The 23,970-nt window shown below is 39.2% G+C and overlaps 2 protein-coding genes across 9 annotated transcripts in view; both read right to left on the bottom strand.

The window, feature by feature from the left end:
• LOC135248004 (uncharacterized) overlaps window positions 1-1,097 on the bottom strand; it is a 93,206-nt gene extending 92,109 nt beyond the window's left edge. For 5 of the 7 annotated variants that reach the window (XR_010328346.1, XR_010328347.1, XM_064322066.1 and 2 more), the window contains exon 1: window positions 827-1,095. The gene's annotated coding sequence lies outside the window, so the exon portion shown is untranslated. Of the gene's footprint in view, window positions 1-826 lie in introns of all 7 variants that reach the window. The other 2 variants (XR_010328349.1, XR_010328348.1) reach the window with 1 other exon arrangement.
• Window positions 1,098-11,433: 10,336 nt separating this feature from the next.
• LOC135247997 (protein arginine N-methyltransferase 1-like) lies at window positions 11,434-17,649 on the bottom strand. 2 transcript variants are annotated; one of them, XM_064322043.1, is made up of 11 exons: window positions 17,497-17,649; window positions 16,465-16,560; window positions 16,204-16,359; window positions 16,000-16,063; window positions 14,580-14,722; window positions 14,303-14,390; window positions 13,967-14,082; window positions 13,673-13,823; window positions 12,545-12,666; window positions 12,141-12,257; window positions 11,434-11,729 (listed from the first exon to the last, which is right to left on the bottom strand). In XM_064322043.1, exons 1-10 carry the CDS (start codon window positions 17,521-17,523, stop codon window positions 12,174-12,176), a joined length of 1,047 nt encoding a protein of 348 aa, XP_064178113.1. In that variant the 5' UTR covers window positions 17,524-17,649; the 3' UTR covers window positions 11,434-11,729; window positions 12,141-12,173. The 2 variants fall into 2 exon arrangements, with proteins under 2 accessions (XP_064178113.1, XP_064178112.1); XM_064322042.1 differs by having other exon boundaries at window positions 11,434-12,257.
• Between the last annotated feature and the right edge of the window lie 6,321 nt (window positions 17,650-23,970).

Below are 23,970 nucleotides of genomic sequence, written 5' to 3'. Positions count from 1 at the left end.
ATGTCCAACCCTAGGAACAGCCTCAAGGCTACCGTTCTGTTTTTTGTTTCTCAAATCTAAAGTAAATACTACAACAGCATGTGACGTGATCATCAATATGGAAATGTCGGGCTGAAGCGATCACTGAGTTTCACATGAGCACAGTTACATCAAATATCAAATAGCTGACTTTTGACTTTGTGTCATGGTTGATGGTTGACTGTTGTGTCAACCTCTCACTTTCTGCAAAATCCAGTTAAATGCTGCATAGGTCTGCCAAATAATATGCAGTACATGTTTTAATCCTGGAGGGGGTGGGGCAGACAGAACATTACATTACACTGCATTAGAACACTAAGCAGGGGGACATCAGGGATAGGACTTGCAGAGCTAGACTATGACACAAATTCTCCCTATCTAATCAACCGTGCCCAACACCATTGTATTTAATCATAACCACAGAAACTCTACAACCATCAGCCTTCCCCCACCCCCACTCAGTGTCCTTCTCTGCCCTTGACAGGGCAGTGTACATACATGTGTCCATGTGACTGACAATCACTATCTCCTTACATTTCCAACCGATACAATACAGTCAACGTCCAAGCTCCTGCTCCACCATTTCAGCACAGCATCTCGTACAGCAAGGCAGATTATATAACCACATAATCTTTCTTGCATTAACGGTCAAATGGCAGACCAGTAACTAGAACCACATCTGCAAATGGTCGCTTTAGTCTATAACACCTCACCCATAAGTGAAAATTGGACACTGCTGGTTCCATTTTAGAACAGATAGTGATGCCAACAGCACTCGTTTGCCCCAAAAAATGGAGATCTTGCTTACCATTTGTCTAGGTCCGCTTTGATGGCTTGACAGGGAGCAGGTACAGGAGCCTCAGCTTGAGCAACAGCTAATTTCTCAGAATCTGACATATTTGTTGTGTTCTGTGTGCCTCTGTGAGCCGGTGTGCATGTGCAAGAAGGGGAGAGAAAAAGAGTGAGCGAGAGAGAGAGAGAGAGAGAGAGAGAGAGAGAGAGAGAGAGAGAGAGAGAGAGAGAGAATGTTGTGCACTTGTCAGCAAGCAAAGAATGCGAGAGTGGTATCACAGGGTTCCGTGCAGACAGCATGTGAAAGCATGTGCACGTGAGAGAAGACTGTTACTTGGCACCAGATTGAAAAAATTACATGGACTACTCAAACAGAGGCCATAGCATACCAGAAAAAAATTTTAAAATTCAGCTTTCGCAAAGTTTCAAGGGTCCTTATAAAAGTTAACCTACTTATTTCGTAGTTACAACTGTTGTAACCTATATACCGAGGGACTGGGCATTAGCTACGCAGTTTGAATGCCCGAGGTAGGAGGTCTTAGCATTTTGAAAAGTCTCATCGGGAAATGAAAAAGGATTTCAGAATTAAAAACAGCATTCGGAAATGTTATTTGAAAAAGAGTCATTACGAAATGAAAACAACTATTCGGAAATAGGCTACATTTTATTATGAAATCAAAATGAAATAGGATCCCGTACTGAAAAGCACAGTCATGAGGTGTGAAATGTTTCTAAATAAAAGCTGATGCATTTATTTATGTGTTACTTATTTAATGTTGGCACATTTAATGTTAAATTGTTCAGAAACCCATTCGTCTGTCGTGGCTTCGTATCCCCAACTGAAAAAAATCGATAAAACAAATCGAAGAGAATCAATGCGACATTTCTGACAATATTCATATGTATAGGGGAATATACTTGCAAAAGAAATCACATACTGTATGTACGGCCCCTTTATTTCAATTAGAAAGCAGCCTAATCTCAGCAATTCAACCTATAGCCTATATTAAGTAAAGTTAGACTATAGTCACCGTGTTCCCAAATATTTATCTCTACACTAGGTCTCTTTTTTGGCGGAAGAGTAACTACATTATTACCAAATCCCTAGACAGTGGAACAGAGCTCGCCACCTCTTTATTGGCTACATGAGTTCTCGACACTTGGTTCACACGGTCACCTTTGGCGATATCACTGGCCTTTTGGGAGTAATGCCCAGCAAATGACCTTCAGGATTGGTAAGTACGTCGATGCATCAACTGAAGTACTTAAAATAATACGCGGTAAACTCCCCTGAGAATTTTATGCATTCATGTCAAATGAACCGGATAGCAAAGCCAACTTAAAAAGCATCCTTAGTGTCGGTAAGCTACACGTTGTGCTGGCCGGTCAGTATGTTTATGTCTACTATTTTGCACAACGCCCACTGTCAGACACAGTTTCACAAATCTGACCACTTTAAAACTGGTGTGACACGAAATCTAAATAAATAAACTTTTTCATGAAACATGGGACAATTGACGGCGCAGCATATAAGTTTGCAGAAACGACCAAGACTGAGCTAGAAGCAGAGAAAAATGTTCCAACTCCCACCCCCTACCCTCAGCTGTCCCACCAAAGCCCCTCCCTCCAAAAACATGCACCGTGCACCACCTGACATCAGTAATGTAATGGAACGATAGGACGTCAGTAGGAAGTTGCTATGGGCAATTTCATATAAATCGATGTTTACGTCACAAATGTTAATTTTTGGCTGTTTTAGGCTTTACTGTTATTTTAGTAGAACAATATATTGGCTTTCATAGTCTACATGTCTTAATGCTATATTAAGAGTAGAACTATAGTTTTGGAACGTTTTTTACGTAAGAGAACAGCACCGGAGTTTCGCATTGTTTGGAAACCAGCCAACTTAGGCTGGAAACATAACCTACTTGATTTAAATTACGCGAACGCGTAGCCTACACAAGATTGGTGTCTTATATCCTGCGGTCATTCTGAGCGTACTTTATACAAGTCCTCAAAAATTCACATTATACGTCCGCAAGGAGGAATAGGCTACCGTGTGTAAACCTGGGGGGCAGCATGCCCTTTATGCCTAGTGTCGTGACATGAAAGATGCTATGAAGCCAGGAAGGATGGCGGAATCATTTGAAGAGAAGCCCTGTGCCCAAGTGGGCACGCATTTTAGGCTGGAAAAATACTTGAATTTTAGTTCATGAAGTGATGGTGTCCTGAGCAACATTGTTCACATACTTTTCTGCTTACTTTTTGTCTGACTGGAATTTTAAAGGTACAATGTTGTGAAAAAGTATTTGCCCTTTTCCAGATTTCCTCTATTGTTGCATGTCACACTGAATGGTTTCAGTGCTTTTTAGACAAAATGTAAAATTAGACGGGAACCTGAGTAAATACAAAACACATTTTTTTATTTATTTCATTTATTTAATGAAAAAAGTTATTAAACACCCATCTCACCCATGTGGAAAAAGTAATTGCCCTTTTAAGCTTAATAACTGGTTTCACCACCTTTAGCAGCGATAACTGCAACCAAACACTTGCTATAATTTGATATCATTCTTCCACATCACTGTGGAGGAATTTTAGCCAACTCTTTTTAGCAGAACTGCTTTAATTCAGACAAATCCTCCTCGTTTCAGGTCCTGCCACAGCAGTCATTCAGATGTGGACTTGCTTTTGTGTTTTGGATCATTGTCTTGCGGCATAACCCAATCACACTTCAGCTTCAGCTCATGGACAGATGACCGGACATTCTTGTTGAGAATTTTCTGGTACAAAGCAGAATTCATGGTTCTTTCAATTATGGCAAATGCAAAACATCCCAACACCATCACACTACCACCACCATGTTTGACTGGTGGTATGATTGACCACAAACTAAATCCTCAGCATGTGTTCTTGATCCAGTTCCTATAGTCACTTCCTCAAAAACATCTATGCAGGTCTATCTTCCTCTCTTCTTAATATAATTAACACGTCACTGGAAAATTGAATCTTTCCTACGGCCTTTCAAATAGCTGTAGTGAAAATAGTTCTAAATAAATCAAACTTAACTAATAATATCCCACAGGCCTATTTTGAACCTACCATTCATGAGCAAGGTACTTGAGAAAGTGGATTTTAATCAAATAAATAAATTTCTCATTGAAAACATGCATTTATGTTCTATGCATTTTTATCTATCACATGCTATTTTATTTTTACATTTTATATGCTCTTTTATTTATTATTTTATTTTACTTTATTTTAATTTTCTTCTCTCCACTGCACTATGTAAAGCACTTTCAGCTGCATCTCTGTATGAAGGGTGCTATACAAATAAAGTTTATTATTAATATATTATTGTTATTATATGATTATTATAAAAAATGATTATTATTACTGTGAAATGCCGTTTTTGCTTTATGCCAGACATAATGGGACCTGTGTTGTCGAAAAAGATCCACTTTTGTCTGTCTGTAGAACATTATCCCAAAAGGCTTGAGTACATCCAGGTGCTTTTTGCAAATGTGAGATGAGCATTAATGTTTCTCTTGGTTACCAGTGGTTTCCACTTTGCTACTCTCCCAAGAATCCCATTTTTTCCTAGTTTCTTTTTTTTAAATTGTGGACTCATGAATATGGATTTAGTGGAGGTTTGAGAAGCCTACAGTTCTTTGAATGTTCTACTGGGATCTTTTGTGACTCCCTGGGTTTCGGCAAGTCAGCCACTCCTGGGAAAATTCACCACTGTTCCAAGTGTTCTCCATTTGGAGATAATAGCTCTTACTATTACTTACTAAACAGCTGTTTTGCTGTTTTCAAGGCTACAAGCTACTGGGCTTCACCTGATTTTACTTGTATAATGTCTTGGCTTTCATAATCTGTATGCCTCAATGTCAAATTCAATGTGAAATATAGATTTGCAGCTTTTAAACATAAGATGACAAGGTAGCACTGGAGTTTTGCATTTCTTTGAGACTCGCCAGCTTGTCACCAGTCACATCAGCTGCGTTTGCCACTATAAGCTAATGTATTGGTAAATGGACTGCATTTATATAGCGTTTTACAATTGATGCCTCGCATTCACCAGAGCAATTAGGGGTTAGGTGTCTTGCTCAGGGACACTTCAACATGCCCAGGGCAGGGGATTGAACCGGCAACCCTCCGACTGCCAGACAACCGCTCTTACCTCCTGAGCTATGTCACCCCATTGGGTTTCGTCTGATTTTACTCAAAATGTCGTTGCTTTTATTATCTGTATGTCTTAATGCCAAATTCAGAGAGAAAATATAGTAAAATATAAGAGGACATGGTAGTACTGGAGTTTCATGTCCCTGCAATATCTCTTCTCTTTTCTGTGTAGTCCTGCCCTGCCTCCTCTGGCAGAGCTGTGGACATGCAACAGGATTGACAGACAGGGAGGGAAGTCTCCTTTGCAGAGATTCAGGCACAGTAAAATTTGGAGTGGTTGATTTTAGAGCCTGAGCCAGTCAGAGAGACCTGATTCTTTTCCTAATTTATTGATATCTGTCAGGACGTGAAGGAAATTTAAGCAAATATGAACAAAAGTGTTCCAAAACAACAACTTTCATACCACACCTTTAAAACGTTCTTTTCAGTGAGACTGGATTGCACTGGATAGAACAGGATAGGCTATTTGAATATATAATATTTAACAGCCTTTGTGTGCATATGTGGAAAGACTTTGCCCTTGTGGAGCCCATATGTAACCCTGCCACTGAAGACCGCTCCCCAGGTAATGTTTAACATGAGCATGTCCCAGATCTCATGCTATCATCTTTTACAATTGTGTAGGAGTAAAAAAGGGCATATGTTTTGTAAATGTAATAATATATGTTGCCAGTCTATATTTTCTGGCATTAATTTTCTGGTTCATATATATGTAATAAAACAGAGATGGAATGAAAAAAGAAAAAAAACACTGAATGAAGGTCAACCATATTTTTTGTTACCAGCTCTCCAAAAAACTGTTGCCTCAGCAATGCTCAGGAATGGTGGCTCATCCAATTATTTAACACACAGAACCGACAGATTCACAGCAGTGCTAACCCAGGAATACTCACTGTTCTGATAAGAGTTGACAGTTGTGACACAAAACGACACGTGAGAAAGTCTATCTGTCTGGCTGACATCTCGGCATGGATGGCCAGGAATCACCTGAAGCTCAACTTCAACAAGACTGAGCTACTGTTCATCCCTCACAAGAACTTCCTTACTAAAGGAGCTCTCCATCACTGTTGATGGTACTACAGTGACTGCTTCTCATTCTGCAACAAGTCTGGGGGTGGTCCTGGATGACCAGCTGGACTTTAAGGAGCACATCACAGCAACATCAAGGTCCTGCAGATTTCTTCTGTACAACATCACAAGGATTTGACTATACCTGACCATTTACTCCACCCAGCTACCCATCCAGGCTATGCTAATCTCCTGTTTAGATTACTGCAACTCCCTCCTTGCAAACCCGCCAGCTTGTGCCATACAGCTACTACAATTGAGAATGCTGCTGCTAGACCTCATCTTTAACCTTCTTAAGGTCTCACATGTCCCTCCCTTGCTGAGGTCTCTTCACTGGCTACCAGAAGCCAACAGGACAGTCCCCGCCTACCTACAGGACATGATTCAACCTTACACATCAGCTCGACCACTCCACTCTGCTGCAGCAGCACAACTTGACCACAGAGCTTCTCCACCCTAGCTTCCCCAGAGGTGGAACAAACTCCCCACCCTCTACCAACCACAGGGTCATTGCCTGTCTTTTGCAGTGGTCTGAAGAAGCATCTCTTCAAACTGCACCTGGACTATCACAATGCTGCAGGGCACTCCCAATCTAGGATCACTCTTATCACTTGTGTTGTTCTATCTTGTTTCTCTAGCACTTTCATGCCATACTTGTATCTCCATCCAGCACTTATATTGCACTTTACCATGTACCATTATCATGATGTCTCCTGGTTTGATTTACCATAACCTTCTGACCTAGCCTATGCTTACTGTGTGAATTGGACTTAATGTGTTCATGGCTATGGTTAACTGTTACATAAGGAGTGATGTACCTTATCAAGCCTGTGTTCTATAGTTGTTCCGATGGCTTTCAGTATGTACTTATTGTATGTCGCTTTGGATAAAACCATCTGCCAAATAAATGAAATGTAATGTGAACCAAAACCAAATGATATGGGTACCTTCTTCAGAGGTTACAGCAATAAATGAAAAACAGCAGGATGCTTGCTGTGAAACACACCAGAGAATCTTTTTTAACATGGTTAAGTGAAAAATGTAGAGCTAACCTATATACAGACAGAGACAGATAGCCACTGCAGATTCAGTGTAGCAGCAGTCTTTAAAGGGTATATAGAGGTTAAATTGTTAGTTGGAGAGGTGGATCTCCACATGAGGCAAGCCCACAGACTCTATGGGGTTGAAGTCCAGTCTTACCCATCTACCATATGTTTGTTAAACATTACGTGCACATGCTATCTTTTTTAACCTTTTTTACCCATCTATTCTTAGCTTTTCAGTCGTATAATTACTTTATTACCTCGATGGCCTAAATAATTCCAATTCAAAATCACCTTAAAGGGGTAATAAACACTAAATCATGTTTTTTGAGTCATAAAGCCAAGTATCCTGTCTCCAAATGAAACATCACATTAGTCCTTTTGTTAATAAAATCTAATCTAGCCTTGCCACTGCATTTTGTGCAAAAAAAATAGCCATGCACTGCCACCCAAAGGTGAAAAGTTTTGTTTAGTTTCGCCTGGAGCCCAGTCCACATCTGTGACGTAGAAGTGGGTAAAAACCTACTTCCACGTAAGCAAGTCAAAGTTCCATCTCCACCCTTCTTCTAGATTGATGGGTAACACAAAATGTGAAGTCAGGAACACTATAACATTTGAGTGAAAGGATGAAGCACAGACAAATAATGGTGTAAAGGAGACAGAACTGAAAGAAATGGCCCAATGAGCCCAAGAGAGGAAGCTCCTGTCGACAAGTAAACAATGACTAGGCATCTTGCCATTTGCGTGGGGTTGCCTGTAAGAATGTAGTGCCCATGTTGTTCTGAATGAATGCTTTGTGACTTTCATGGTTCCTTCCTATAGTGTTGTTTTGTTTGTCTGCCATTCTCAGTCCAGAGTATAGTCTAAGGAGTGGCCTAAAAGAGAGCAGTAAAATTATCAGAACACATGCATTCTCTTGGCACATCTCTAGAAATTGAAGTGTGTCATTATACACTGGTGTCAATACTTTGTAGGGTCCTATCCATATGCTCACTGCGTTGGGATAATCTCTCATTTTGTTTATCAGGACTTTTGGGACACTTGGGGAAAATGATGGTGCCTTGTCATTCTGAGTCGCACATTTCCAACATAAGAACTCATATGATAAACAGCAGGTACTCAGCATACCAGACAGCTGGCTTTGTCTCAGACGCACAGGGACACACAAACATGTGTTCGCACACACACAGCTTCTCTAGGCAATTTAAAAAAGATGTTCCACCTTCACTCGGATGTCTCTGTGTCCCTAAAAGGGACACTTGACTTTTTAAAACAAGAAAATACACTTTGGGGGAATTCAAAGCAGCTTGTACAGCAGTAAAGTATGCATCCAGAGGTTGTAGTGTGTGTATGACTATTTTCTTTATTTAAAAAACATTTTTAATTGATTTAAATCTTATTTTTGTTTGGAAACTGCCCTCAAGGAAATTTTGTTACAGCTTATCAAAGTTAGTACACAGGTCCTTTGGAGTGAAGAGTACTGCGCTTGTACTGCATGAGAATTGAAAAGGAAATAAATGCTGTCAAAGCCTCAAAACTGATATGTACATTAATCATTTGTGAATGAACTCTATAAATTGAATCTGTTGCCTTGCAATAGAGATTTAGACTAAAACAGCTGTAAATGCTAGTCCTGAATATTTACTCCTGTGTGGATTCTTTGTCAGTTTGTTTCAGTTAGCTACAACACAGAGGCTGACCCAGTAGTATACAACAATTTGGAGGAAGTGGCTCATCGCTCAAATGTTTCGCTCCAAAATTCAGATTATATCAGATCAGTTGGACGCCCTTCTCACTACTGTCTTTGAAAGCTGTGGTTATTTATTAGCTGGTTGGTCTGTCCGTGACATTGCAACTTTTTTTGGGGTTGGTGGGAGAACAGTTCACCATCGAATGGCAGTGCATGGCATAAGCGATCTTAGGACAACAGAGCATAGTCTGCTCAGCCAGATATTTGAACTTTGCACTCCATGCCTGCCTGCGAAAGACCTCCTAATCTCCCACTCTGGACTTGATTGCTATGGCTGAATGTAAAAGTCGAGCCCCCTCGTTACCATATGGCTGAACAATACAGAAATAAATGAATCAATAAATGAATACAGAAATAAATATATATAGAAATTGATGAATCAAGAAATAAATTCAGAAAAACCCATTTATGTCAGATTTTTGGTACTCCATAGACTGCTTGTATACTTACCATTGTTAAGCTGGCTGGTCATAAGAAACTTCTGAGTAACTAAAATATCTAACTAATTGCCAGGACCAATCAAAAATGTATGTTCCAAAAAATAATTAAATAAATAATAAAATACAAAAATAACTCAAAGGTGTTTGTCTCCATTGTGTGGAGAAACTGTGTCATTACAGCTTGACAGCTTCACTCCCTTCATTGCCCCTTCCACCTCTCCTGGAACAATGCTTCAGAGGCAACTTCAAAGTAGTTTTAACAAAAAGAACATAGACTTTTTTGTATGTTATCACTAACGGGCAGGCGAGAACAAGTAAAGAACGAATGTGCTTCAATTAGTGAGATACAACTTATTTTCAAATACTTAAAATATTATTTAGGAAGTATAACTTTCAAATTGTTATTTTACAAATTGTGGTTTGATCAAAAAAACTTTGTTGTCATGTCCTATAAGAATTTTACGTTTCGTTTTTTAATAATTTCCTCCTCTCTTGTGGACATTCAAATTATTTCACTCATTTGCTATTACAATTCAATCTGTTCTCGTTGGTTTTTTTTAGTCACTTGACATCTCCAGGTCATACTTGAGGGACATTCGGATCAGAACCTTTGAATTTTCCTTCACACATGAGAATACACAAGGTCGGCTTCACCTACATTTTATCTTTCCTTCCTCCTTCTGTGGCATGGAAAGTATTGGTTTGAAGTTATGTATTCATGATATTATGCAAGAGTCAGGTGTATTTTTTGAGATAACATTAAATTAATGCCGTTTCTACTAACCTTTGCCACTCAGATACACCAAACAGTTGAAGTATCTGATGGGATTCTTACAATTTAAATGATAAAGTCTGCACATTGCATACTGTATCTTTGTCATGAATATTCTTTTAGTGTGGGTGCGGAGAACGAAGAGTACATGTATCCACAATTTAAAATATTGTTGATAAAATGTGCTCAATTTTGTGATGCAAATAAAAATAATTTCATTACTCCCCTAATGGCCTAATTCAGAATAACAGGCTATATCTGATGACATTATTTTGTGAATTAATCATTGAACTGTTAATCGAGGAAAATTATTTAAAATAGATCGAGACCAATAATCGGTTTCCCCATAATCAAGGGAAGTTTTCCGCCCCGTCAGTTTTCAGCTCAGCAGCCGCCACTGCTTCCTGAACCAAGTGATAAAATAGTGAAATCAGGTGGTGCAGTGCATTGCACTACAGACACTATGGCCTGCAGGATATGGGGCTCATTCCATTTGCTTAAATTACTTCCTTGCATCCTTTCCTTGCGTCCTTTCCTCGCTTCCTTAGCTCCACTCAACAGAGAACAGAGGAATTGAGTAAACATGTATTAAAAACATGTATACAAAATTCATTTCAGAAGCTTTAGAAATCCAGTTTTTTGGAAATTGTTGCTTCTGTGGTAGGGATCACATTCTCTACAAAAGGAAACATAGCAGCACGCAGTGTCAGTGATTTAATATAAATCATTGGTAGGTTGGAACACTTCCCAGTCTGTGCAATCAAATCAGACCAGCAAGCCCATGGCACTGTCCTCAGTCAAACCCTTGGAGGAGCTGATGAGGAAAGGTGTTTAACTAGTGGTTTAGATCAAATCATACATTCAATTAGAACAATATAACCTTCATAATTTGAGCATGAAACTTGGTGCATTGAGCTTTTTGATGTCTTCTGCGCAAGCTAAAACGTTTGACTGAATTCAGTCCAACCTTCCCATGGAAGTCGCAACATGCAACCGCTGGTCCTTCAGGAGGTTAGCTTGCCGTCAGCTGGCTTTCCAACGTCTATGCTGGATTCTTTCACTCTTTTTTGAACTTTACACTCTCAATCCATCAGCCATTATACACTAAAGTGATCAGAGAACATAATATCTTGGCCCAGGTTAAATTTAGGACGGTTTCAGTAAAAAAAAATAAAAAAAAATTTTTTATTTTTAAAGGGGGGAAAGGGAGTGAGAACGATAGTACGACACCCATTTTGCCTACAGGTCACGTTTGCCAAACACCGCATCCCTTAAGAACTGCTGTTTGAGACCCCTGCTCTAGACCACAATTAGGAGACAATAATCACTATGGACAAAAATAAATCCTTCTGGATAAACATGCACAGCCACTTCAAAAATTTTATTTCATCAAAAATCAGCAAAATATAAAACATCATTCTCCAATATCCAATCCACTCCTTCCACGACCAAAATCCTCCGTGTACGAAGGGCAGTTATTTTGGTTCCCCCCCCTCCCCCCCCTTCAGCTCCCAATGCCCACCCCAGAATTGACACCCTATGCATTTGATATACACTGTGGAACTACCCAAAGATTACACTGTACACAAGACCGGGCCCATGCATTCTTAAAGTTCCTCTTCTACTTCTCACTGGGGTCCTTATTACCATTGTGTAGCCTACAATAAAATAAAATAAAAAAACAAACAACTCAAAGATATTGCTCCACAAAAAAAATACAATTAAAAAAGTGGGGGTGGCATTGCCAGAATTCCATTTCTGTGAATTAACTATTTTTCCAGTAATACCGTATATGGAAGGTCAAGGGGATAGGGTGTGCACTCACTGTCTAGATTTTGAGAAAGCTGCAATGTGTATGGCATAGATGCAGTGTTCAAATGGTAGTGTAGATATTAAAAATGTTACAACTTTGTACAGTACATTCTATATGACTAATGCACAATATCTTGTGGTTGCAGAAGACCAATTTACAGAAACATTTCAACCTCTGAACAACGAGAATTATTACACAAAAGCAAAAGAACATACAGTAGTTAAAATCAGGAGTCGTCGTCACATTAGGCACACACCTGCACAGCCCTTGGCTATTACTTGCCCCCCCTCTAACGCATCTTGTATTCAGAGGTTTTGGTGACCTCACACAGCTGTCCCTTGAAGTCAATGTCAACAGTGAAGTCCAGGTCACGCTGGGGGAGGAGGAATCATAAATTAAACCTAGGGAAAGATGCGCTTACACACGCATGCACATATACCACCATAACGTTTGGGACAGACATACTTATTTGCCTCTGTACTCCACAATTTTAGAATTTTCATGTGGTGCACATTCTCCGCTTTAATTTAAGCGTGTTTGTGAGAGTGTGTGTGTGGCTAATATATATTGTATACATACAGCTAATAGGCATTAGGTCAGGAAAGCCTAACAGAAGCAGGCGACATGGACAACAGGATGAAGGCATGTGCAGAAGCTTACGTTGTTCTTGGCATTGGGCTTCATACTCAGTGTGCCGAATATCTCCTCCCCTGTCTTCACCGTCAGATAATCATCCAGATAGAACACAGTCTGCTTCCAGTGAGTGTAGGGGGACTCTGGGCCTGTGAAGAGATTCACACAGTGAGTACAACCTGTCCAGACTCAAGTGAAATGGACTGCAATGTCTGCTGAAGCGAGATGTGGAAGGTCAGTACAAGCAAAAAAGATTAGTATTGCCCGTGAAATTGCTTAAGCTTGCCTTTGTGCAACAACTTGTAACCAAAGTTGCTGAGACTAATGTATACGAGTGTATGCCAACTTTTTTCAAACACAGCACACAAATGACAATATCTTGTGGCATGCCATTTTCTCAGAAGCCAAAAATAATAGTGCAAATTTCCCAATCCCCCCCCCCCCCCCATCTGTTCATTGTATTGTTTAACAAGAAAATCACAATTTATTTTGCCGACCTATAACACTATACTAAATGGCTTTGCATGTTGGCAATACCACTGAACCCACCAGCACCCCCCAAAAGCATTTTTCACATTTTTGAGTTTAATGTCTCAAATGCAATAAACTCAGTCATTGTTAACAATCGAAGAATATTGTTGCGAGCTAATGCTTGAGTTTGCTTAGAACCATGGCATGGTTTATAAAGCTTCTCCCCAAATACGGCGAACCCATCGGACAAGTAATGGTTATTTTAGGGTCTACTGCTGACCAACCCAAAGTTTCTTCCCACCCTCTGCTACATGCTTTCTGCTGCTGCAGGAGGTAAATTGTGATGGCGATGGGCCAGGCAGAGGCGTCTTGCTTTCTTTTCAGGAATGAGTCCATTTTCACTTCAGAAGTAGGTAGACTTTATGACGTAGCTGTCCTGGCCAAATTAGCTACACACTACATTTGTCACAATAATGAAATCGCAACCAAAGCACTCATGTTGATGTGACATGATCAGAAATGCCAATTCCATAAACCCTTTCAGGGCAGGGTTTTCTTTCAAGATCAAGAAGTGATCAATATTTTGATAAAATTCAGGATTTTATGACTGGGATCGTCACCTTTTTAAATGAACCAGTTCATACACAAGAATATATACAAAATCTACAAAAGACAGATGCTTACTGGTTGAAAATCCAGTCCTCTTGTGGCAGCAGGTGAACTCAATGTTGAAGTAAGTGACTAGCGCATGGATGTAGTCATTCCTCTTAACTTGCAGACAAAATGGGGAGGAGAAGGACAGATCCTCTAGCTTCACGTTGTACATATCCACCTCCTAAAAAAGAAAGGCAGCATTAAGACCAAACACAAGCATACACTACAGTCGAATATGAGCGGTGCGATGATTTAGTCAAGGGCATCCATAGCCACAATAGCAGCTATGGCACACGACACAAGGGAGAGAGAACTGCCTCTGACCTTCACGAGGCAGGCACTGCTGACCAGCTGCTTGGGTTCCACCACATCTACCAGCGGTTCCTTGATAGCAACCTCCTTAATGCAAGACATGTCAAACCCATGCACATTCTCCCACCCTGAAAGATGAGAACATGGTGTCACTTGCAATTTCTTCCACCCTGAGAGACTGACATACTTAGCACCTAAACTTTGACTATGGATTCTGCCCAACATACAACAACAGATTATGAATAGAAGTCATTCAAATTATGCAGAAGTACAATGCACAACATGCAGACAAGCTTAAAAGAAACAAAAATGAGAAGCCAGAAAAAAGATGGCCTAGAATATACTCACAGTGTATTTTGTAGTCCTTGTACTGCCTGTCCTCAATAGCGGTGACATAAAGAGTGGCTCTGTCCGGGAATATCAATCCATCTGGTTTCTAAGCAGCAAAGAAGGTGAAACGTTCAACTCAATTTCAACTCTAGTTCAGTTTACAAATTGAAAATGTAAAAAATGTGTTGCATAATCAGGATAAATTCATGTGAAAAATGTTAGTGTTGCATAACTACAAGAAATTAATGAATTAAATTAATTCAATGAAAGAAATTTTAATATTTAAAACTCTCACCAGCCATTTGTCTCGGGCATAGATGACCGTGTTGAGCATGGATTCGTAAAAGAGACAGTAACCCATCCACTCGGAGATGATGATGTCCACCTTCTCAACAGGCAGCTCCACCTCCTCCACTTTCCCCTTCACTATGGTCACAACTGAGGAAGGGTACACATAAAGACTATATATTGCAGTGATATAATGCCAGAACATCACACAGGCGGAACAATGTGACCACCATACAATATATTCTGTGTGTCATTGTTTCCACTACATTTATCTGAATTTTCACCGCTGCCACAATTGTGCTGCAGGCTGTTGGCTAATTTCTCATCAATCTCAGTGGCAATCAATATTTGCACCACAGCTCAGACTGACAATCATCACCATTCATGCCAATGCTGACTTCGGCTATTATCACTCTTCACGTCACTGCACAGCTTACCTAAGGATGCAAGCTTTTTGGACATCCTTGCTTGTTAAACATATATAGATATGCGCACTGTCATTGCACCTGATGGGCAGAACAAATGTCATACCCTGTTCTGTCTTGTAACCGAAAGGTCGCAGGTTCGATTCCCCGGTAGGACACTGCCATTTACCCTAAGGTGCAACTGTTGACTCCGTATTATCAACATGTATGATATGGACAATGTAATTCGCTCTGATAGGGCTGAACCCAAATGTAATTACTGTTTGTTTGCCTCTTAAAACAAATGCATCCTTTTTCTGAGGTGGGAGCATCTGGTTTGTGAGGTGAACGATAGTCAATCTTGATGATGACAATCTTGAGTCGACTATAGCTATCAGATGAAGACAACGAGAAGGTGGAAGAGCTAGTTGATTAGGTCTTCCAGTAATTTACATTTATGAACAAAGTGACTTCTGAAGCCTGAGCTATATTTTTAATGTAGTTAGCAAAATGTTTTAATATTGGCAAACACTATTTAGCTCGCCTAAGATAACTTGCTAAATCCTACCAAAGTCAGTCCAACTAGTCTAGCTATCATTGCATACCTGGAAATAATACTGGGTTGAGAAACCATTTTTGATTGAACTTTCAGACGAGTTTGTTAAAATATTTATCAAATAAGAGAAAGGCTGGTGATGGTGATGACAAGGAAGCTAACATTAGTGGGCGGGCAATGAATCAATATAGCTAGCCAACTCTTTGTGGGGAGAAATTCTTTGCACTGATTGTGGTTTTACGCAACATCTTAATGAAAAATGCAACATAGACCACCACACAAAACTGGCAGTTTATGTTCCAAGTGTTGAACCACTACAAAAAGCAGGATCACAAAGTCTGCTGTGCCAGTGGAGAATATGCCCATAACAAACAATTCATATGGGGGGTGCAAGACAAATCTATACAATACCATTGATAGGGAGCAAAACAGACTAAAGTAAGTGCACATGTAATTTAGTTGCTTACTGTGGTCCAGCTTGTTGGCCTTGACAATCTTGACAGCATAGTCCAATATACTGCTGCACTCAATCTGGCAAAGAACAATGGGAGAATGTTACCCTAACCCAGACCAACCTGACAACAGTGATCAGAGATACATCTCATTTGCTGTCTAGGGTCTTGTAGTGACTAACATCTCTAGCTGGATAAAAAAGTACACTGGGAACTTACTCCAATGACTTTCTTGGCCCCAGCCTTGGCAGCAAACATGCAGAGGATGCCGGTGCCACTACCCACATCCAGCACCACCTTGTCCTTGAACAAGTGCTTGTTATGGATCATGGAGTTGCGATAAGTTAGAGTGCGGATTTCATCTTTCAGCATTTCCTACAGAGACAGCAATAGGAGGAAATTAATTATGTTCACATGTACAAGCTATGTACTTTGAACAAAAAAAAAGAAAAGAAAAAACAAGGTGTAAAGGGAGAGTACCTCATGGATGCCAAAGTGAGCATAAGAGTCAAAGTAATAGTCCTTTGACGTCATGTCCTCAGCCGTAGGCTTTTCCAGGTTATTCCCCTGAGACACCTGAGAGAAAGATAAAATTACAAATGAGCCATGTTTTCACATAAGGAACAAACGATCTGAGGAGTAATGGGAGATTTTGATGCCGACAGGAGTTAAACTCCCAACCTGATAAAGTAATCGATCAGCAGGAATTGTAATCAGATTGACTAAAATAAAGCCGAGCCACTTCCAAGTGCTGATTTAATGAGCATAAAAGGCATTACATTACATTTATTTGGCAGACGCTTTTATCCAAAGCGACGTACAAAAAGTGCATTTTAAATACTTCTCATTCTGTCGCATACCGTATATCGCATAGTACTCATGCCACGTTACGACTGCAAATTTTGGTGGTTCCAGCTAATTCCTTTGGTACAGTCATTAAGCCTTGTTAAGCAGTCTCACGTTAAGCGTCCTAGAACGGCCAAAAAACTCGACAAATAGCTGGCTTTAGCTAGCACTGCAGATTAACCATCAACGACGGCATCGTAATTGAGCCAACTACACGACTATGTAGGATTCATTGGAAGCTAACGCTAGCTATCATTAGCTAATTTTCCATCTTGCTAAATAAAGCTAGCTAGTTATTAGCAAGCGTGTAGCTGGCAAAACAGCCAAATGATAAAAGGTGAACTTTAAAGACCCGCATATCCAAGATGGGTGCATGTACGACATAATACAGTCAACTAAAATAGTATAGTATTACGTTAACTATTGGTTAACTGGTCACATCAAACTTTTAAGTTAGCTAAAAGATGGCATTTAAAATACCACGCGACCTCGTCAATTCTCAGTCAGTTAGCTGTGCTACCGGTCGCACAATGAGATTTGTGGCTCACAACAAATACTTAGTTGCCATTTTACTTAACTATTGTATTACTGGCGTGAAATAGTCAAACTGATTGCTAATGTAACTGAATAGTATAAGGAAAACGTGCTACAACTGCAGCAACTCACTTCCATTCTGTCCGAAGTCTCCGCCATCTCACCGCTGTGACCACGAGGGGAACATATAAAGCGTTATATATACATGCCTAAGATACCTCAACATACGACTAGAGACACTAGAGAGTTTATCGGTTTTTATTGTCAACCATAGACTGTATAACTCTGTCTCCAAGTCAGTTCTAGCTGTTTCGCAATGGATTGTGGTATACATCAAGAGAACAGCTGGCGGACTTAAAACTCCAGCACATTCAGGAATCCAGGGAAATGAAAAAGCAGATAAATTGGCGAAGGAGGCGGTCAGGAGAGAGTATGTGGACCTTAGCGTTAAACTTTCAAAATCAGAGGGGAAAAGCATCGTTTGGAGGGGAGTAATCAAACAATGGCAACAACATTGGGATAGTGAAACAAAAGGAAGACATTTATATAAAATACTAAATAAAGTAGGGACGCTAAGAAACAGTGGAACCGATAGAAGAGAGCAAGTAATCATAAGTAGATTAAGAATTGGTCACAGCAACTTGAATAGCACACTATTTATTATAGGAAAACATCCAACTGGCTATTGCGATCAGTGCCAGGAATCAGAAACAGTGGAACATGTCCTGATTGAATGCAGGAAGTATGAGCAAGATAGAAGGGTAATGTTTACAGGATTACAGAGACTAGGAGTGGAGGCAAGGTTTACAGATCTGCTTAAGTGTGGGGAAACGGTGGAGGGAAAGAAGGTGATATTTCGTTTTTTGAGGGCAACTGGAATAAGTAACAGGATATAAGAGATCCAGACAGCAGTACACGATTAGATCCAGAAGGAGGCGGTAATGCAACTAAAAAGGATGGCAACTGCCGTAAAACACCAAAGAAGAACTTAAAACTCAAACTGCTGGAATCAGAGGGCTTCGTGAGCACTCAGACAAACTTTTCAGCAGCGTTTTCGTTTAATGAATTAGATGACTCGTTAGCTGTAACTGTCAAATAGATCCGTGTACTTTCTGGGCAATCCTTTTCCGTTTCAGGAACTTACATTAAAAGGCAAGAAATGAATGGGTGCTCGATATTCATTTTAAAAAACAGAAATCGAAAAACGAGAATCAATTGGTTATTCGTGTTGCTCACTGATAGGCGGGCGGATTACTAGCCTAAACCGTAGCGTAGGCAACCAGAGACGGTTTGTTCATTATCAAATAGTCAGACTGTGCCCAGCCCACGAATTAGGCTACACTAGTGGCCGTCGACGTCAACAGTAGCAGTTTCGTTACTACAAATGTTTACACTCCTTTCCTGACCATGCTATGCTAAGCCCCCAATTTACTGTATTTTTTAATATATATTTTTAAAATTTATTTTATTTCTGTGTGTACTTTGCTTCGCTTGTATCCTGTTGTCTGTATAATTGTACTATATTTTATAACTAGTTGCAATTGCAACGTTCTGATTTTTGATCCAAAAAAAAAAAAATGTTTACACTCCACCGCCATAGTTAGGATGCAGAGACACTGAAGTTGCTTGGAAAAAATGAATGAATAGTTTTTTTATGAGTGAAAGTAACTTAACTTGAATCATCCCGCATGCCCGGTATTGACGTTAAGATGCCATGGTGGTTGTCCAAAGTTTTATCCACAGCAGGTCACCTCTCCAAAGTTTGTCTTCGACTTGGAGAATGGAATTAAAATAACACACACCCCATCCAGACATTTAGAATAGCGTGCGTCTGTGTTACAAGTCCCGCAACAATAACCACGTACAAAGTAAGCTTTGTTACTTGTATAGCTAAGGTTTTTTCCGCTGTCAGCTACAATGTTGCAGTGTCAGAGCTAGACATCGGACTCTAAGGAAGTTTCTAATCCGGCATTGGTGGACCGCTACGAGTTATGTTACAAATTAACGACTGTTTCAGTTTCTGTGATTTTATGTTTAAAATCAATCAGCAACACGAATAACCAGTTGATTCTCGTTTTTCAATTTCTGTTTTTAAATACAATATCGAATGACTATTCATTTCTTGTTTTCTCATTTCTGTTCCTGAAACGGAAAATGATTGGCCAAAAAGTACACGGATCCAAATGCTAGTTTTTTCCAATTTGCAAATTGATACAAACAATTCTCTCTTTTCCTGGAGGACTTGGTATCTCTCCCACATCTTTGGAGCTGTATGACAGTTGTGGAACTATATTAAGCACTAGTATTTTCCAATTTGCTGAAAAAATCTACTTTTAATTTTTCAATATTATATTAATTTAGCTGATGTCTACTTTGAATGGAGGAAAACTTGCGTGCATCCAACTGAGTTATGTGCGCAACATTCCCCGAACAGCAAGTGTAGGCTAATAAGTGTTGGCTATGTGCAACATTTTTTATTATGTCAACCTGGAATCATAGCATCAAAATATCAGTCATGTGACTAAAATACATGTAAACTATATATAGCCTATTACGTTTATTTATACAGTACGCTTCATGAAGTTAAATAAAGCTAAAAAAGCATGCTGTTAAATCATAAAGAAGTGATACAAGAAAAAAAGAGTGCTTTTTGGAAATAATTTTAGAAATTTGTTACTTTTGATGATTCAATTGAATCATTATAGAATATTTGATTGAATATTTTCCACAGGATTGAGAATTATAATATAAATTTTATGTTTTATTTGTGGGGGTTAGAGCAGCGCTGCCCAACCCTGTTCCTGGAGATATACTGTTGTCGATTTTTTTATTTCAACTCTAATTTTGACCTGATATTACTAATTAGCAGCTCAATGAGATCTGTAGCTGTTGAATAAGGTGTGCATTGTAAAGGTTGGAGTGAAAACCTACAGGATGTTAGATCTCCAGAAATAGGGTTAGGAAGCCCTGGTCTAGCGCATGGATACTCAAATCTGGCCCTCAATTCTAAGTCTGGTCCTGGTTTTCTTTTCTCCCAGGTTATTAGCTGAACAATAAGTGCTACTGATTGGCCAGACTGAATTTACATCTGCCTCACAATGACTATGATTTGAGTAACAGAAGTCTAGAGCCTATACGCTGTGTTGGTGCCTGCTTGTAGTCCATCCGCAGTGATCCCGGTTTCCCAGTTCCTTTGGCTGCCCCACAAGTGCTGGGACTTCCTTCTCTGGCATCAACTCCTTGTCTCTGTATTACATAAGCCAAACACAAATATTTTATTGACTTACACAGTTGCCAGTAGTTCATTATTAGGCCAGCATGTGTGTGAATCAAATAGCTGCTAATTAATTGCATCCTGTGTATTTCAATCTAGCCTTGTCATCTGTAGGTGGGAGCCAAAATGGCACAGTCCTAGACAGTCAGACTGTTCTATTTCTCAGGTGATAAAATTAGATTTTCATAACAGACAAGAAAACTTAAGCACTAAATGCCCATGATGCTATTACATAAATATCACACTGATGTGTGGAAAGAGATATTTTTCAATCAATAATGGACAAACGAATCAGAAGATCTGAGACAACTACAGCTAGTATAGCTAAGAGTAAAGAGGCATACTTACAAAGAGAACCTGTGGGAGATTTGACAGTTAAGGAAGGTGAAGATATTATTGTGGATTAGGAAGATGCCTTAGCAACACCTCTCCTGTTTATATTAAACAAGTGTCCTTCATCAAAGAAAGGAAAGATTGAACACAGTGCAACCAATACAAGAGAAGACATGCTGTCAACTGCAGACTCACTGACCTCTATGAATGCTATGGTGCAGACACTGTTGATAAACAGCTCCTTGCAGAAAGTGGAAATAAGCTTGAATCAACCATCCAGACTTGGAAGCGGGAGAGCAACTGAGAATCCAAATTGCAGAAGTTAACGACAAACGTAGACGGTGTCTCAAGCTCTATGGGGAGAAGGAGAGTAACCTCCCTGAGAACACCCAAGATACGGTGATCAAGATTCAGACCAAAATCGCACCAGGCATCGCAGTGAAGATACTAGAAACTGTTGACACTGCTGACATCGGATCAGAAAGCAGACAAGCAGGCGGGTCTTCAAGAGGGATTATCATCCGGTTCAGCCATCAGCACTACAGAGATTTCATCTAGAGGGATGCTGAAGGTTCCAAATACCTAGAGGAGAATCACTTGTAATTAAGAGAAGACTCTCTCCCAGCGACAAAGCTGCAAGAACAAAAGTATGGTCACTTGTTTCTAAAACCAGAGAGGAGGGGGGAAAAACGCACAAGGACGGCACATTTCTGTAACAATTCCACCTGTGAACCACCAGAGGTCGCAAGCTCCCCTTTTCCATCTGCATGTGTCTGTTCATTGGTTCATATTACACTCACCTGTTTAGCCATGTATTTAAGTTTCCTGTTCACTATCTTTACTTGCTTGGTCTTTGTTTTCTTTAGCATTTCTCTACCCCTGACATATCTGCACATGGATCACACACACATTATGGACACATGGCCCGTTGTAATGCCTGTCTTACTTAAGTGTAATAGCATGGCTGCCACAGCCTTTTCCTTTTTTACCTAATGGACGTATTCCGTATTCTTCTGTCTTATATATATATAACATGGCAGTTTATTTACCTTTATTATAATTGAAAGCTGAGAATACAGAAAATAATTCATCTGATGCAGAAAGAAGGATTATAATGGTGTGTAAAGTGGACAATGTTGTCTTCATAATTTTAATGTGTATGAGCATAATGTAAATGTTACTAAAATAAATGTTTCAACACACAGGTCAAGTTGCAAAAAAAAAAAAACAACAGAAAAAAACAGTTATTTGAATATAGGAGGTCACATTATGGAGGTCCCAAATGGTAAAGAAATACAGATAATCTCCTAAATACAGTCCTATAGTTTCACTTAACCTACGAGCCTGTGGCAAGCTGCAATAGATGTCTGTCTGGGGGTTTTTTTCATCTAGACAACAGAGAATACACCTGTTATAATAATTTTAGATCATTAAGGTCAAGAATTGATTTCTGGCTTATTCCTCATGTTGTGACACAATATGTGTCTGAAAGCTGTCATCTCAGAAGCCCCTTGTCAGATCAAAGTACTACTTATTTGTCTTGAGGGGAACATAGTAAATCCTAAAGGTGTAAGAGGACACTGGAAATAAAACACGTATTCTCTCAGATCAGTTTCAGATAACACTTTTATACAAGACAATGCCATTTTGAATCATGCAAATATGAGCCATACTCAAAAGTGGGAATACGTCCTATTTTAAATTAAGGGCTGGCAATTAATCGAAGCAAGGAAATTCAAAATTAAGTCTAAAAGTAGCTATGAGATCATAGCTCTAAGAGATCTGTTAAAAGAAACAATTTGCTCAGGAAGAGGTTCAGCTACATTGTCTCTACAAATGAAGTAACGATTTATACAGACCTTGCTAAAGGACACTTTGTAAGATTGAGAGAAAAATGGTTACAGGTTACATTTCCAAAAGTATGGTAACGGTATGCAAAATGTGTTAGTTTTGCTATATACAAAGCATTTGGATTTGAGATCAAAAGATGACTATGAGATAAAAGTGCAGACAATCAGCTTTTATTTCATGGTATTTACATGCATATATTTTTGGCCATTTTACAGAAACAGCTGTTTCTGTGTTGAGTCCCCCCCCCCCCCCCCCCATTTCCAGCAAAATTAAAGGTAACGGTTCACCCAAAAATGAAATCAAGCTACATTCCTAGAATGATAACTATCCATCCAGATAGTTTTGCTGAGATTTTAATGAGCTTTCTAGACATCAACTGCAGCTCAGCTTGATACAACGGACCTCAACGACTGTTTCTGGTGCTCAAAGCTCCAAAAATGATCATTATAAAAACTCAAAAGTGATGTCACTTTCCAAATATAGGTTACTCTCAAACATCCACATATCTTGTGAAACGTTTAATTGAAAACTACTTTCTGTCTTAATATGCCAACTGTGCATATCTGTGCCGTCTCAACCAAAGCATGTCAGTATTCTGGGGTGCAGTGTCAGCATTGTCAAAACAATTTTCCATTCTGGACAGTATTTTCTAAATACTGATCATGCAGACAAAAGGCCATCAGAAGCTTATTTTTTGCAGAAAATAACATTAATGCTTACACAATGCTTAAATTGATATAAAGTGTAGGCTAATTTATGGTAAGTACTCTTTTGCATTATTTATATTTGAATATTAAAACCAGTAGCAAATGAAAAATTAAGGTCTCAATTATAAATAAGTATATTGTATTGTTTTATATTATAAATGTTTTCTAAAATTAGGTGACTAATGACTAATGATAAAGTCATGTTGTGCACTTACGCCGACCAGCCCGTGTTGGTTGGCACAAGTTATGGGGTTGGTTGGCACAGTGTTAAAATGCTATTGTTACAAAGAATGAAGAAATCAATAGAAACAATTGTCAACATTTAATTCCAATAAGGACCAGAAAACATGTATATTCAATGGAATAAATATTTTAAAAATAAATATATAAAATATTAAATGTATAAACAATATAATATAAAATAATTGAAACCAAACAACA

Source organism: Anguilla rostrata, chromosome 2, assembly GCF_018555375.3.
Source record: "Anguilla rostrata isolate EN2019 chromosome 2, ASM1855537v3, whole genome shotgun sequence".
In the NCBI taxonomy this organism is placed as follows: Eukaryota; Metazoa; Chordata; class Actinopteri; order Anguilliformes; family Anguillidae; genus Anguilla; species Anguilla rostrata.
Note: the sequence above shows the minus strand (reverse complement) of the source record. Positions and strands in the feature narration are given on the sequence as shown.

Coding starts and splice junctions, on each gene's coding strand:
- LOC135247997 (XM_064322042.1), bottom strand. CDS start 17,523: ATGGCGGAGACTTCGGACAGAATGGAA. Junction 16,561..17,496: donor AGACTTCGGACAGAATGGAA/GTGAGTTGCTGC, acceptor TCTTTCTCTCAG/GTGTCTCAGGGGAATAACCT. Junction 16,064..16,203: donor GGGCCAAGAAAGTCATTGGA/GTAAGTTCCCAG, acceptor GTTCTTTGCCAG/ATTGAGTGCAGCAGTATATT.